The sequence below is a fragment of the Diplodia corticola genome (genome assembly GCF_001883845.1).
Source record: "Diplodia corticola strain CBS 112549 chromosome Unknown scaffold10, whole genome shotgun sequence".
Classification (NCBI taxonomy): Eukaryota; Fungi; Ascomycota; class Dothideomycetes; order Botryosphaeriales; family Botryosphaeriaceae; genus Diplodia; species Diplodia corticola.
In genome coordinates this window covers 539,599-555,184 of record NW_017971489.1, presented here as the reverse complement: position 1 = coordinate 555,184, position 15,586 = coordinate 539,599, and the positions used below count along the sequence as shown (strand labels likewise).

At 55.6% G+C, this 15,586-nt stretch overlaps 6 protein-coding genes across 6 annotated transcripts; 4 read left to right on the top strand and 2 right to left on the bottom strand.

Moving 5' to 3' along the window:
• Positions 1-545: 545 nt before the first annotated feature.
• On the top strand, positions 546-2,303 carry BKCO1_10000166 (7-dehydrocholesterol reductase; the record flags this gene model as incomplete). The annotated part of the gene is made up of 5 exons (XM_020269351.1): positions 546-1,212; positions 1,276-1,390; positions 1,442-1,558; positions 1,619-1,941; positions 2,068-2,303. The coding sequence occupies 5 exons, from the start codon at positions 546-548 to the stop codon at positions 2,301-2,303; spliced, it is 1,458 nt and encodes a 485-aa protein (XP_020132924.1).
• An 884-nt stretch (positions 2,304-3,187) lies between these two features.
• On the top strand, positions 3,188-3,724 carry BKCO1_10000165 (uncharacterized protein; the record flags this gene model as incomplete). The annotated part of the gene is made up of 1 exon (XM_020269350.1): positions 3,188-3,724. The coding sequence occupies one exon, from the start codon at positions 3,188-3,190 to the stop codon at positions 3,722-3,724; it is 537 nt and encodes a 178-aa protein (XP_020132920.1).
• Positions 3,725-4,835: 1,111 nt separating this feature from the next.
• BKCO1_10000164 (uncharacterized protein) lies at positions 4,836-6,066 on the top strand (the record flags this gene model as incomplete). Its single annotated transcript, XM_020269349.1, has 2 exons — positions 4,836-5,264; positions 5,320-6,066. 2 exons carry the CDS (start codon positions 4,836-4,838, stop codon positions 6,064-6,066), a joined length of 1,176 nt encoding a protein of 391 aa, XP_020132919.1.
• A 1,067-nt stretch (positions 6,067-7,133) lies between these two features.
• On the top strand, positions 7,134-9,212 carry BKCO1_10000163 (cytochrome p450; the record flags this gene model as incomplete). The annotated part of the gene is made up of 6 exons (XM_020269348.1): positions 7,134-7,370; positions 7,482-7,601; positions 7,669-7,771; positions 7,835-8,512; positions 8,632-8,862; positions 9,022-9,212. The coding sequence occupies 6 exons, from the start codon at positions 7,134-7,136 to the stop codon at positions 9,210-9,212; spliced, it is 1,560 nt and encodes a 519-aa protein (XP_020132918.1).
• A 1,059-nt stretch (positions 9,213-10,271) lies between these two features.
• Positions 10,272-12,829, bottom strand: BKCO1_10000162 (uncharacterized protein; the record flags this gene model as incomplete). Its single annotated transcript, XM_020269347.1, has 3 exons — positions 10,272-11,507; positions 11,572-11,688; positions 11,735-12,829. The coding sequence occupies 3 exons, from the start codon at positions 12,827-12,829 to the stop codon at positions 10,272-10,274; spliced, it is 2,448 nt and encodes an 815-aa protein (XP_020132917.1).
• Positions 12,830-13,559: 730 nt separating this feature from the next.
• On the bottom strand, positions 13,560-14,879 carry BKCO1_10000161 (atpase family aaa domain-containing protein 1-a; the record flags this gene model as incomplete). Its single annotated transcript, XM_020269346.1, has 3 exons — positions 13,560-14,404; positions 14,459-14,651; positions 14,703-14,879. 3 exons carry the CDS (start codon positions 14,877-14,879, stop codon positions 13,560-13,562), a joined length of 1,215 nt encoding a protein of 404 aa, XP_020132916.1.
• Between the last annotated feature and the right edge of the window lie 707 nt (positions 14,880-15,586).

The following is a 15,586-nucleotide window of genomic DNA, read 5'->3' as shown; positions in this document are numbered from 1 at the left end:
ACGGCAGCCTAGCAGCACCGTCATCCGCAACAACACGAACCCGGCCACGTACTCTATTCTTGCAACGAGCCAAGGGAGCCGCCTTGCAGCTGAGCTGAGCTGGGGCTCGGCTGAGCTGCTGTGCTGCTGTGCTGGGCCCTGCGCCTCGGTCCGCCGCCCATGCCTCGCGCCGCAGCCAATCATGGCGCGCGCAACACATACCGCCGCGTCGTTTAGACTCGCCCGCGAGCTTCTTTCTTGCATCGTCGCCAGGCGCGAGACAGCTTCACGCCGCTTCCGGGGCACGCCTCGGGCGCGCCTGCCCCTCGCCGGGAGCGCCCGAGTGCCTACACTGCAGCCAAGGAGCCGGCCCGCGCCATGTGAAAGCCGCTCACCGCTCTCCTACTCAACCACCCAGATTGGACCTCTTTGAGTCTGCCCATTGCGTCAGCCAGGCGAAGCCGGACTTCCTTAGCGCCACATGAGTCGAGTGCGTAGCCTTGTTCTCCCGCCTCAGGGTCCCGCTTCCACGTACACTTCTCTCCTCAACGCCGCCCCCCGTTGCCATGAACATCGAACTTGCCACCACCTCTGAGCGCTGGCAATGGCTTGGTGCCGTTGTTGGCAGCAAGCCCAGGTCGCGCCTCAATGCTAAGGACGCGCAGGACCTGCGCCGGCGCTCCTCCGCCCAGCCCCCTCACCCTGCTGCAAATGCAAACCTCTCCTGGCGCCGCAAGCGCAAATCCTGGCTCTCGGGTGCAGTCTGCGTCTTCATGGTCACAGTTCCTCCTTTCCTGGTGATTTTGACCTGGATTGCTCTCGAGCACTTCAATGGCTCGCTGGTTGCCGCTTTGTTTGCCCTGCAAGAGCTTGGCCTGTCCACCTTCGCCGGCCAGTTCGCCCCGGCGGCGAACCTGCGCACAAGCTTGGTCTATTTTGCTTGGATCCTCTTCCAGGCCTTCCTCTACACGGTCCTTCCTGGAAGAAGCACGGGTCAGCTGACTGCCGCTGGAAATCTGCTCGAGTACCACACCAACGGACTGCTGGCCTGGCAGATTACCGTGGCGCTCTTCGCCGCGGCCGTCTTCTCCGGTGTTCTTGATGCCGCAATCATCGCCAAAAATTGGGAAGGCTTGGTTGTTATCTACAACATTTACGGCTACTCGTTGTCGTGCCTAGCCTACGCGAAAGCGCACTACGCCCCATCCTATGCCGAGGACCGTAACTTCAGTGGTAACTATATCCAACCTTCTCGAGCAAGCCTTTGGCGTTGCACAAAAGACTGAGCCGGTGCAGGATCTGCTCTTTACGATTTCCTCATGGGCATTGAATTCAATCCGCGCTTTGGCAAGACTTGGGACTGGAAGCTTTTCCACAACGGCCGTCCGGGCATCATTGGCTGGACCCTCATGTAGGCCGTCCGCGAACCACGTGGCCTTTTCAGAAACTGATGAATTCAAAGCGACCTGTCCTTCACGGCGCTGCAATACCAGAAGCACGGCTATATCACTAACTCGATCATCATTGTTGACATTTTCCACGTCATATATGTGGTTGATTTCTTCGTCAATGAGAGTTGGTAAGTGTGCCACGTAAGCGCTTGGCTTGAAGCAACGGCTCGATTTACCAACCCCGTCAGGTACCTCCGCACCATTGACATCTGCCATGATCATTTTGGATTTTATCTCGCATGGGGCTCAGCCGTCTGGTTGCCGACCATGTATACTCTGCAGTCCCAGTATCTCGCCCGTTACCCGGTCCAGCTCTCTCCGTTAGCGGCAGCACTGATCTTCACCATTGGAGTTTCGGGCTACGCACTCTTCCGCTCTGTCAATTTCCAGAAGGACGTTGTGCGCCGCACTAACGGGGAATGCACCATCTGGGGCAAAAAGGCAAAGGTCATGCGGTGCCAGTTCAAGACAGCCGACGGACGCGATCACCAGACTCTGTTGCTGCTTTCGGGTAAGTAAGAGCGATTTCTTTGGCTCTAGCCACTCGCGGAAGTCTGGTCCAGCGGGCAACACCGGTGCCCGTCGCTTAGCATTATTGGCCCACGGCTTAAAAGAGATGCATGCTGATATTCGATAGGCTGGTGGGGCATTTCGCGCCATTGCAACTACGTGGGCGACCTCATGCTTTCCTACTCCATGTGCGCAGTCTGCGGTACGCGAGACATTATTCCCTGGACGTACGCCATCTTCATGACATGCATCCTTGTCCATCGTTGCTTCAGAGACGAGGCACGCTGCCGTACCAAGTATGGCGAGCAGTGGACCAAGTACTGCAACATAGTCCGTTGGAGGCTGATTCCAGGAATCTGGTAGATGGGAAGGGACAAGACGATTGCAGCAAAGTCCAAAAGGCTTTCAGCTGCGGGAGTGAGTCGTGCGCCATGTGCGCTGGACGAGGTGAGAATGGCTTATGATGCGATTGGCGAGGCTATTGATAGGCCCAGCGGAAGCGCCATACTTGTTATCAGGGATTTGCGGAGACATTCCTAGAGTAGATCTGTATCATATGTACAATAGACCATCCCATCGATTGTGCGATATCATTGGTTGGGCAATGCCCAAAGTGCCAAATTGAATCTGAAGCATGGATATGACGACGCCGTCAACCTTCCATGGCCGACCAATTCGCTATCGAAACCATTTCAATCGGGTTGAAACCTGACATTCGATCAGCACCAGAAGATACTGCAGTACCAGTGAGCAAGCGCCCACACGCGGGCTTAGCGCGGCTCATCCTTGGCGCTCGTCATCCGGGGCAGCCCGGCTGCCCGGGCTGCCGATCTGCTCAGCCAGCCATATGATCCCCTCCAACTTCACGTCATCCTTACATTATTGGGAAGGGGGAAAAAGCCACCGGGCCTCCATCCATCGTGCCAATAGGTAATCCGCCCCATCCATCAATCGACCGCCGCCCCATCCATCACGATCGACACCCGTCGACCCATCGGCGTAGTACATACCTAGGTACCTAGCAATCGGGGCCACCACCACCGCCGTCGCCGTCGCCGTAGCAGCTAGTTAGTACCTAGCACACACCCCGCCGCCGCCGCCGCCGCCGCCCGCCGCGTGCCACCGCGTGCCGCCACCCCTCCTCCTCCTCCTCCACCGTCTCCGTCTCCGGCACACCGGGCGGGGGGGCCTCCTCGTGGCCCATCGGCACGACTACGACTACGACTACGACCACGACCACGACCACGATGCGCCCCGCGACGGCGCTCCTCCTCCCCCTCCGCGCGCCCGTCTACGCGAACACGGGCTCCGTGGCGCGCGACCACCTGGCCTCGGAGCGCACCTACCTCGCCTGGCTGCGCACCGGCCTCGGCTTCGTCGCGCTCGGCATCGGCGTCGAGCGGTTTTCGCGGCTCGACTTGGGCGATCTGCTTGCCGCGACGACGTTGCCGAGACACACCCGCAAGTCCGACGACCACCAGAGCGATGGCGATGGCGAAACGAAAAACAATGGCGGTGGGAGTGGGAGTGGCAGTGGTTCGTTCAAGGAGGAGTCGAGCGTGCTCGTGGAGGCGCTGCTGGGCACGGGGACGGGCTGCATCGCGTACGGGACGACTAGGTATTTTGAGAATATGCGGTTGTTGGAGAGGGGCTTGTTCAGGCCGGCGTACTATGGGGCGGGGGCGTTGGGGGTGGCGGTGGCGGGGTTGGCGGGCGGCGTGTATTGGAGTGCGGTGAGGGATGGGAGGAATAATGGCAGAGGAGGGAGCGGCGAGGAGGTGTGAGGGGTGGGCATGTTGAGGAAGACGAAACGTTTGACGCTGCTGTCGCGAGGTTCATGTGGACGGCGGCGGCAGGCACGTCCGGACTACTTGATTGTGACAACCAGGATGGGGAACTCACTGCCGTGTCCGGCACGCGGCTGACGAGCTGACGCTGTAGGGACGGGCGTCCATCTTCACGATGCCGGTTCGTCAGTCTGGACGGCTAACGCTGGGTACGAGTGGCGTTTGCCATGTCGCAGTGAGGGCCTACGGAAACGATTACGGAGTGATGCAAATTCCGCCCCGCCAGATGATTGGCATCACCGCGGGACAGTCACGGATGTCAGGCCGACGGTTCTGCTGTCGCAAGGCTGCCGGTGGACAAGGCTGGCTTGGAGGTCGTTCAAGCTTAGTTACAAGCTTAGCTGGTGGCACAGTCGAAAGGGTAATTTCCGTTACTGCGTCAATTCCGGCCAACCAGGGTCGATTCCTTCTGCTTCGGCCTCGGCCACCTCCCCTCACACCACAAAGCACACGCGCCGCCAGGCGGCCCGACGCCTATACAATTGGCCTAGTCGGGCTAGAGCCGCCGGTTAGCGCGCAGGCCAGATGAGCTTGGCACCCTGTAAATAGCACCGGCGCGTGCCCCTGCAGACAGCCAAATCTCGCCTCGCTCTCGCTTTTCCACTCGCAATCCTTCCGGCGGTAAAGAGCGAATCCTGCGCAGACTTCTTTAGCCGATTCCCCTTGCAGTGGAGTCGAGGTGCCTGTGGCGTGTGCCATGCGACCGTTTTCCGCCGCATGGTGCCTGGTAGCGCCAGGCATCAGTGGCGTATTGGCCGCACCCCGGCCACGGCTGCGGTAACCCCATTGCCAGCCCGCCGGGAGTTCCCTTTTTTCGCATCTTTTGGATCTCTTGGGCCGTCTGTTGCCTGCCCATGTTCGCTTGGCTTCCGCTTTGCGACTTCTGAATTTCATACTTAATCCCATGCGTCGACCACCCTTGATTGTTCGCAGCTCCTTGGCACCAGTTCCCAGCTGTCGGTTGCGCTGCCGCTCCACGCTCGCTATATCTTGAACCCCTAATCCCTCACCATCTTTGTCGTTCTGTACCGACGGTGATAGCTCCACCATGGCAGAAGACTCAGCCACCGCGGCAACACCTTCCGCCTCCGGTTCCACTCCTCCTCCCCAGCCCACGGCCTCTACTACGGCAACGCCTGCTGCTCCTCAAGCCACTTCAAGCCCCAGCGACGCCTCAGCTGCTCCCGCCTCGGCACCTGTTGCTCCTCAGGCAGCACGGGTCCCGGCAACTGCGCCTTCAGATGGTCCAAATGACACTGCAGTGCCCCATGCCCACAACCATGTAGACGAAGAATCAGGTGGCATGCTGGCTCGTTTCCGCATCCAAGAAGATTGCTGGGCCTGGAAGTTTGGCCTTCGTCTGATCACCCTCGTCTGCGCCATCATTGGCATGAGCACCTTGGTTTGGGCAGGTGTGGCAGCAGGAAAAGAAAACAGTTACATGGCCGGCTCTTGGATCGGAGCCTTCTCCATTCCAGTAAGCATCACAGCCTGTTCTTCTCGAGTGACGGGGTTGCTGATTCGCCTTGTAGTTGATCTGCTCTATCATTTTCAACGTCATCTGCCTCTCCATCGTCTTCTTCACCAAGCGACCCGTCCACCCTGGTGTGGCCGTTGGTGTCGACCTCGTTCTTTGGCTGGCGCTCATTCTCACTGGATTTTTCAGCATCTGGGCATACTTCTACAGTGGCACCACCGATGCCGAGACCTTTGACGACTGGTATGGCAGCAGCGGTTACGGCAGCAGCAGTTCCTACCGCAGCGCTTACTACTGCGGATCGGAAGATTACGTCTATGACCCGTATGAGCGGACCTGCACCTACGAGCCGGAGGACTGCCCGGGCTGGTCCAGCTGCGAAACGGAATCGGCTTACTACCGGGCCAAGTATCGAGCCCGCGTCGTCCTGGTCGGCGCAATCTTCACTTTCATCTGCACGCTTCTGCACTTCATCACCTTCGTCTGGGCATGCGCCGACACACACCGGCGGAACAAGTCGAAGGAGTCGCTCACGGTTAAATACGCGGCCGAGCGGATCGTGCAGGAGATGGTCCAGAGCGGTCAGCTTGTCAGACCCGCGCCGGCCATGATGGCAGGCGGTCATCCCCCTCACGGTGCAGCGCCGATGAGGGGTTATCATCCTCAGGGTCAGCCAATGATGACGGGGGCCAACAACGCCCAGGGCCAGGGCATGGATCGTCCTCTTCCACCTCTCCAGGAATTCTACTCTCCAGCACCTCGCGCGCCTCCAGCGAGCGGGAAGGCTCCGGCGCAGGATTGAGGCGCTGGCGGGCAGCGTGATATCATTGCAGGAAAAATAAAAGCAATTAGAGCAAGTGCACGAGAGGTTCGGCAAGGTGGGCCAGACTGCTACGTGCAGCTCACTGCCATCTGGACCGTCGTCCTTGGTTCTTTACACACGAAATGACGGACTTTGTACGGTCAGACACACTAGGAACATTTAATGATTAATTCCCATAGAAATGATACCCTTTTCAGCAGGCAATCGACCTCTCTATGCTCTCTCGGCAGCTTGCCGTGGGCCGGTACCGAGGCCGAAGGTACTCAATCACGGGCCAGCCGGAAGCTGGGTACATTCGTAGCCGGCATGACGCCTGTGCAGCACGGGCAGGGCAGCATGTTGCACGATATGCGGGCCGAGGGTTGCTCGTGAGACGTGCATCAGCCAATGCGAAAGCGAACGGCACACCGAACCGTCCCAAGAAACACCTCATCCACACCCTCCCCGCTGCAACCGACCGTCAAATGCTCTGGATTCGCACTGACGACGACGAAAAGGATTCGCGCTTATGGCTGTGGCGCCAAGCGAGCTATCGGGCGGTGCCACGCTGACGGTCCGGTGAGAATAGGTACGCAAGTAAGGGCAATCGTCTATACACGTCCGGGAACATCCCGCCAGCTACTCGAGAGCCTAGTCTGTGGCCAGCTCAGAGATAGGCAGCCATGCTGACACGGCACGCTCGCAAGGGACACCCATCTCACTACTGCCCGCCAAGGACCCAACCTACGCGTATGCCACAGCTGCAAAGAACGGTGCGTGGCACAGGGTGGAATACATACGCTTGCGATAATGCCCGCGAAGCTTCCAAACGTCCAAAGCACCCAATGGGCGACTGCGCAGTGCGACAAGCCTCAGAAAGTAATGCTGTGTAACTCTGAGCGCCCGAAACTGCCCCTCCGCTCCCACGCGCGAGTGTGCTTACCGGTACTCGATTCGTCGCATGCATATATGTCTATCACGCTGTCGCACTTAACTACAGCGAACCCCTCTCGAAACATGTGTTTCCTTGCTCCATCGCCCCTCGTCTTCCCTGCCTCCTGAACACTATGGCTATAATATCGAGCCTATTCGACTCTGCGCACCCCTTCCAGACTGGCACACCCTACCTATTTGGTGCTGCCATTGTTGTCGTCATCAGCCTGCTCTTGCACTGGGCTCAAGACGAAAACCCCTACCCAGGCTTCCCTCTCCTGGGCAAGGAAAAGGGAGAATGGTTTAACACAAAAGCAAAAGAGCGCATGGCCACTCATGCCAACGACATCATGAAACAAGGATTCAAGAAAGTAAGCACTTGCACCTTTCCCGCTCTCCCCCACCTCGCCGGCACTTCTCCACAACGTCTGAGTGTGTTCAAGCCCGCCATCGTCTTCGGAATTCACTGACCCACCTGTCAGTACAATGGAAGGCCTTTCCAGGTCATCATGGACATCGGGCCGACCGTCATGCTTTCCCCGCAGATGGTGCAAGAGATCCGCAACGATGATCGCTTATCGTTCATGCCTACTGTTGATCGGGTAAGCATCCAGCCACATCGTCCACGCTGTAGGTGATTCTGTGCTGACTCTGACGGGTCACATCGAGGTGTTCCTGCCATGGTTCAAAGGATTGGAGCCTTTCTCAACCGGCATCTCGGAGCATGATGTCTTCACTGTCTCGATAAGGCAGAACCTAACACAGTCACTGGGTATGTTTCCAGCTGTTACATGGCGAGCACGAACTGCGATCTGACCCGTTGTCAACAACACAGGCAGCATGACGGAAAGCCTCTCTCAGGAGACAAGCTACATCCTCAAACTTCTCATGCCAAACGTCAGCAAAGAATGGAGCAGCGTGACCTGGGTTCCCATCGCAGCAAAGATAGCCTCCCGCCTCTCAGCAAAGGTCTTCCTGGGCCATCCGCTGTGCCACAACGAAGACTGGCTGAACATCTCGCTGACGTACGCCATCGACGCGTTCCAAGCCGCGCGCACGCTGCGCTGGTGGCCACCGTTCCTACGGCGCTTCGTGCATGCCCTCTCGCCCGAGTTCCGTCACCTGCAGCGGACCATCGCCGACGCCCGCCGCATCATCGAGCCCGAGGTCGCCCAGCGCAAGCGGACGCGCCGCGAGGAGCTGCTGGCGGGCAAGAAACTGCACAAGTCGACCGACGCCATCGAGTGGATGGACGAGCACGCGCAGGACGAACCGTACGACATCACCCTTGCCCAGATGGCGCTGGCGTTTGTGGCCATCCACACCACTTCCGGCATGATCTCGTCGCTCCTGTGGGAGCTCACGGCCAATCCGGAATTCATTGACGACCTGCGGAAGGAGATTGTCGACGTCATCACCGAGGATGGCGGGTGGAAGAGGACGAGCCTGTATAAGATGAGGCTACTGGACAGCTGCATGAAGGAGGCGCAGAGGCTGCATGTCATCGGCGCATGTGAGTAGACATCCGTTTCCCACACACTCACTTCTCTGGATCATCGACCCTGAGCTATCCCCTTACCGCGAAACAAAACCACAATGCACCATCTGACCTCCTCTTGCCCCTGGACACAGTCGCCATGACCCGTCGAGTCATGTCCCCCGTCACGCTGTCCGACGGCACGCACCTGCCCGTGGACACGCACATCGCGGTCCCGACCTGGCACATGAAGGATCCGGATCTCTACGGGCCCGACGCCGCCAAGTTCGACGGCCGCCGCTTCCTCGAAAAGCGCGAGCAGCCCGGCAACGAGCATCGCTGGCAGTTTGTCACCACCTCGCTCGAGCATTTGGGGTTCGGTCACGGTTCGTTATTTTTCCTCTTCTCTCTTTCTCTCTCTCTCTCTATATATATATATATATATATGTATATTTTCTCTCTTTCTTACCACCACTCACCTACCCCCATCCAACACTTCTCTCATACCACCGTCACTGACTTGTTGAAAAAAAAAAAAAAAACAGGCCAACACGCCTGCCCCGGCCGCTTCTTCGCCAGCAACGAGATCAAGATCGCCATGGCGCACCTGCTGCTCAAGTACGACTGGAAGTTCGAGGGCGAGCCGCCGCTCAAGAGCCTGCGCGAGACGGACTGGGTGCCGGATCCCGAGGCGAAAATCTGGGTGAAGGAGAGGGAGCCGGAGATTCGGTTTTGATGGGGATGGCTAAGAGAGAAATGAGGGGAAGAGAGAGGAAGGGAGGGGGGTTTAATGTTCAAAGAGTGGTGGATAGCCTGTCATTATCTGTATGGACCGGTAAGTATGGGGCGGTGATGTTAGTTTGCTTTTCTTTTTTTTTCACTGCTTGAGCTTGCTGATCTCCCGGTATGATGACTTGTTTCAGACGTTGGTCGCTCTCAGGAGCAGGTAATAGCTCCGCATAAACAAGGCGGCAGTCGTAGTTCTACGAGTCCACTATTGTTACTTTGTCCTTAGTGACGCTACAGACGATCTAGAAACTTTTTTTTTCTTCCTCTTGCAACGATATCTCATCTCGAAAAGCAATATACTGCAGCATAGAATCATCTTTTCACTGCCATGTTATCTACTAACGTAATGTGCGCGATATTCAAACTGTTCGCTTCGACGTGAGCAGCGGTCTGTGCGGCTCGGCCCACAAAAAGCTTACCCGAAAGGGCAAAAATGAAAAATGCAAAACGTACAACAGCCGGGATTCCCCAATGGTCACCCACTTGAGTACTAATCGGCCGGTTCGCAGCTTGAGTACGGCTGAGCGGACGGGAAGCCCTATATTCTGCGACCTATGGTCGTACGTGACAGAGAGCATTGTAAGAAAAGTATATGACTTCCAGTTGACAGGCTGTTGACTGGCATGGCTTTGCTTTGGCGACAAGCAGTACAGGAAGCAGGCAGCGCAAGGGCATGGTAACCATAGTGAGTGGGTGCTGATATACGCAATTGGCTCCAGCTACCGTACCTCGCACTGTATCCCGATTTTGCAGTCTGAGGTGGTGCCGAATGGAGATGATCCTGGAAGGGAAGTCCCCTGCGTGTCATCAATGATTGGAGGTTTGCTTGCTTACTATAGCAAAAATTCACTGAGCTTTCTGATTGACTGTGGCATACACTGAGGAGATGGATGTTTCCGTAGTTTTCTGCTTTGATCAACACATATCGTAAAGTGATACCGTCTATTATGGTTCCAGCAAATGCAAACCGATAAGAATCCTGAAGTACAAAAGAGAGGCCCTCAGATCAAACGAATACCGCATGCTCGCCGTTGTAGATGCCTTGGATTCTGTTCCACTCGACGCTGTCAGTTCTCCTGAGGTGTAACGTCTCAAGTTCCTCGCCATCGCCCTTGACCATGAGACGGGCATCCGTCGCCTTGTTCGCCAACTTGTTGAAATCATCACAGACAAGAAGGTTCGAATTCCTTGTTCCGCGATGCTCCACCGCCACCAGGTCCGTGCCTCTCCGACCGTCAAGACAGACCAACGCACGGCCTTGGGGCGTGGCCACCATCAGGAGCGTGAGCCCGCTGAGCAGCAGGGTATTGTTGCTTAGTGGACAGTCGATGGAGAAGCCATCAGAAGATTGGTTGTTGAAGACCGAGTTATACGGGCCGCGTGTTTTCAGCAGGCTTCCTCCCGCCTCGTCGTTCAGGAGCCTCGCCATGATCAGTTGCTCGTTGATGTCCGTGACGGCCGCAAGCTCCAATACGGACCGGCAACGTACGCGGCTGTGCAAGAAGTCGTTCCAAGGCCAGTTCGCGACCAGCAGGTTCTTACAAATCACCATCAGGAACGCTGCAAGCGCCCAGGCGTACGTGGCCATGTTGGACGGGTCGACCGAATGGATGCGATCGCCGACGCTGAAGGCGATGGCCAGCCCGCCTCCTGCCAAGGCAAAGGCCGCAGTCATGACGGTCCAAACGTACCTCTGGCACACGACCGTTACCGAATTTTCATCAACAACCCAAGACCGCATCTTTCGGGTCGTCGCCCGAGAATACTCGGCTGCGAGCTTACAGGCATCCGTGTCGTCGTTCTTGTCCCTGTTGGATCTGGTCATCAGGCTGTACCGAGAGAAGACGCCTGCCTTCATGGCCTGCGACAGGCTCAATGTCGTAGTCTGCGGCCGCGAATAAAACTCATCTGTCGTCATGCAGAAGAAGGCAACGAACTGCCTCGTTGGCAGTGGGTCAACCACGTCATTCGCATCGCTGGTGAGTGCCATCAACCCCTTGGTTTCTGTGATGAGATCGACAACTGCCGGGCTGCATGTGGTGAGAAGGATCATGACCGTGACAATGTCTGCCATAGACTTCAAGTCTATTGTCTCTCTCGCATGGCTCGAGAGATCGAACTGATCCGATCCGCTCAATTCAGTCGCCCGGCTAGCATCAACCTGACCCGCATCTTTGTAGACCCACTCAATGGTGATCTTAAGCCTTTCTTGGTTGTTGGCCCCGGGGGGCGCACTGATTCTCTACATAAGAAACGCTGGTTAGCTTCTACAAGGGACATCTTCGGACGACCGAGAGAGGTCCTACATCACGGAGGTATTCGACCGTCTGATTCAAATTTTTGAATGCAGAATGAACCGTATTGAGGTTGTCAAGGTTCGAAGTGGCCGAGAATTCAAAATCTCTATCTTGGAAGAGCAGTGACTGCAAATGTTAGCGACCGTTGTCCCTAAGCCAAAGAATTACTTACTTTAAAGCCCTCAAATCCCGTCTCATACACCACGGCACACATTTCATACGATGTTGCCGGACGACCTGATAAGTCCAAAGACCGCAATGATAACAGTGTGTTTCTAAACGCCTTGTCGATTCCGACGCGAAACTTGGCCTGGTGAGCACAATGCATTATCAGTGCAAAGTCATCCCGTGAAGTGAGGTCATCCCGCGCGTTGTTGTTAAGGTTTCGCAGAAAGTTCTCGTCGGTTTCGCCTTGGTCCTCCAGCGAGCTTTTTCTTTCATAGGCCGCGTTAGCCTTGCCAATGATGATGGGAGCATGGGTCTTCAGGTCGAGCAGCAAGATTTTCATCTTTGCAGCCCGCTTTGCGATGACGCCGATGAGGTTATGCTGCCAGTATCTTCCGGTCGCCGTTGTACTGATCAGCCTTGCCAGAACCGCGGAAACGTAGTCAATCAGCCTGAAGCTCGCTTCTAGCCTACTCTCGTATTCGTGTAGATGTTGCTGAGCATCACCATCCTCGTCGCTGTGGTCATTTTGCTGGCTGATGCTAGCCTGCCTCATCAACTTTGGGATGTTTGTTTGGCTGCTCAACGGACTGCAGTACTCCAAAGTGATGCATTCATTGTCCAGCTGGCACAGTGTCGCGACCGATAGAAGCTGTGTCGATAGGTCGGACATCAGATCATGCCCCGTCTTGCTTATGCCTTTGAGGAATGTGTCGTGTTCGAACCGAAGCGGGCGATCTGTCTTGACGCCATGTTCCAGAAGTCTCTTGATTTCCGATTTCCACAGCGTTTTGGCCGCTTCTTCGGCCACAGAGTAGTCACTCATACCATCATACTCTGGGAATTCGAGATAAGCTGGCAATTTCGGGGGTAGCACTGTATCTAGAATGTCTTGGTCCGAGTGGCCCTTGGATTCGCTTGGGGCTGTCGGCTCTTCGTCAATCTGTGCCAGAGGGACAGCAGGATCTACGAGCGTGTGCTTCTTCCTACGGAGTCTGCGAGATCGGAAGATGTGTTTCGTGGTCTGACCGACAGTCGGTATGGAGGAGCGGCGTATGAGCATCGGCTCGTCGTACGGGTTTCTCAGCTGAGGCAGCGTCATCCTCGCGAGTATGGGGTATCGTATGGAAATTTCCGTGAGATCGCAGGTAGAATTGGCGACTTTGGGGTGTATAGGAAGTAGGATATAGCTCGGTCTGTACACTCGGGCGAAAATCTTTAGCTTTGGTGTTGTGATTTCAAATCCAACCGGCGGCCACCCTCGGGAAAGGATATATGCCCCTGCTTCCACTTACTCAGAAACAATTTGAAAGGCTGTAGAAGTGATGGACTATGTTTGCGGCTCCGATGACTATGAGTAGCAAATATGCGAAGAATGGTTTCGCAAGAGAGGGACAAGACTTCAGCTTGGGGCGGCTGTAAGCCTCCCGGGTCGGTGGCTTCCCAAAGCAAATTATTTTTTGCTTTTGCTGCCTAGAGGTTGCCGCCGATCGCTTGGTGGCCCCACAAGACAGGTCAGTGTGTGGCTGACAATCCAGCCTCCCGCACACCAATGTCACGCTAGTCATTGAATTGGCCATTGTCTATTTTGGGTGGGAGATTTACTGTCTTTTCCTTGAGTGGCTAAGAGACCTAGTTGCCTTGGGAGGTGGGTCGTATAGGTCCTTTGCCGCCTGACCACGAGAAACCCTCCCGCTCACGGGATTAGAGGGCGGTTAAACGCCCAGTAGAAAATTCGTCCTGCGAAGCTTACCGTCCTTTCAGACAAATTTGACGTAGACTTCAAATGCTTCAAGTGGCTCGAAGAGACAGGCCCTAGCGAGTTTCTCTCATTATGTCTTGCTTGGTGGATCTCTAGATGTCGGTCTCTTGCTAAAACTATCATACTGGTTCGCACTCTTCTGGTCCATCTTCGTTGCCCGGATCATGGCTATAGCGGCTTCGAAGTGCCGTTTCTGAAGCTGTCGTTTCTCCGAATCCTCCTGTTGCTCTCGAACACACTCCAGAGCCGACGCAACACAAAGGTTCTTCAGGTCAGATCCAGTGTAGTACGGTGTCCTCTTGGCCAACGTTTTCGGGTTGATGTCTGGATGAAGGTCCTCACCCGTCAGCAGAAGCTCGAGAATCTTACATCTCTCAGCCTCCGTGGGAATTCCGAGCTGTATCTTCACCGGAGCGCGTCGGAGCACCGCCGGGTCAAGGTCGAGTGGTCGGTTGGTGGCTAATAAAATGAAAGGCGATTCAATGTCCGAGACCAAACCATCCCACTCCATGAGGAACAGGTTTATGTATGCACGGACATGCCGCTGCTCGTCCTCCTTCCTGACCCCGAGCATGGCATCTGCTTCGTCGATAAATATGATGCAGGGCTTGATCTTCCTAGCCAAGGAGAACGTGGCCCTGATCATCTGTTCGTCTTCGCCCCAATGCTTCCGCCAAATGTCAGCACTTGATATCGAAAGCATGTTGAAGCCCGATTGTTTAGCCAGAGCTTTTACCAAAAGGGTCTTCCCGGTACCCGGTGGCCCATAGAGGATCGCTCCTGTGATTTTGTTGCCGACAAGAACGCCGTGACTGAAAGCTTTGGGCCGCTTCAGTGCCAGCTTTGTCACGCTCTCCAGCTGCCGGATGATGGATTGGTCAATGGAGATCTGTTCGTAGTTGGGGAGGATTGAATCTAAAGTTCTGTCAGAATAGCCCATGTGCAACCTTAGTTGTTGTCGCAGTCTACCTATGTTCACAATATTTGCTAGCAGAGTCTCTTCCTCTTCGCCCTTTGCTTTACGTTCCCAATCAGCCATCTTGTCGGCATGAGTCGTGGTTTCCTTGATGGATGTTTCTCCGTTGACATTCGGGGAAGAGTCTATTTGACTGCTGGGCGAGGAATCACGGCTTTCCTGTGGCGTATGTTCGCTGTTGGTGGCCTGTATATATTTTCAGCGTTGGTGTCACTTTAGTAGACGGGAATTACTTACATCGGCTGCAGTCGAGCATTCGTCTACCGGTACGATACTTTCGTGGAGAGCGCGATCACAGCTGGAAATGCTTACGGGGTATGTTACCGTCGACGCGGGATCGCCATCGGGGGTTAGTATACGTCGATATTGCGACACGCTGCAGTCGTCGAGCGAGGGACTTTGGGGTTGTGACATGTCTGAGAGACACTAGACTTTTGCTTGAAAGCCACTGAGATGGTGTCTGTTTTTTGGAGGGGATTGAATGAGGTGTTTGAGGAGATTTCGGGGCGCCATGGTCTAACCGCCATTATGGCAACCATCCGCCAATGCATGGCGTAAGCATACAAGCCGGGCTGTAATCTTCAGCCAGCGGCCGGTTAATCGGATGTGCCACGTGGGCATCTCAGCGGGGAGATATCTCCGAAGTCGGTGACCCATCTGCAATCTTGTATTGTTTTCGTCCCGACCCTCAGCTATCAACAGGGTAGTCCCACAGCAGAGCACCACTCGGTCAATAGTGCGGTCGATTGCTCTACAAGATAACTCGATGAGCTTTTTCTGTTGATCTGACAATCCAGTGGAGTATGCGTTGCACTATGTACGCTTATGGCTTTATGGATGCAGAGCACGAAGCGATCTCCCGGCTCACCACCCTCTCAGTCCTCATGTCGCTTCTGCCACTCATTGGGGTGCCCCCACAATACAAGTCTTTTACCGCATTGTGCAATATTGTGTTATCGAATGTCTCAGATGAAGCCATGCCAAGAAAAAGACTGGTAGGCAGCCTTTCAGCATTCCACGCACACATGCATGACAAGGATCAAAAGGGCCGAAAGCTACGGCACCCTCTTGCAGTCGATAGTTAGCGCAAAGAATACCAGGGGCTACAACTAAGGAAGGCT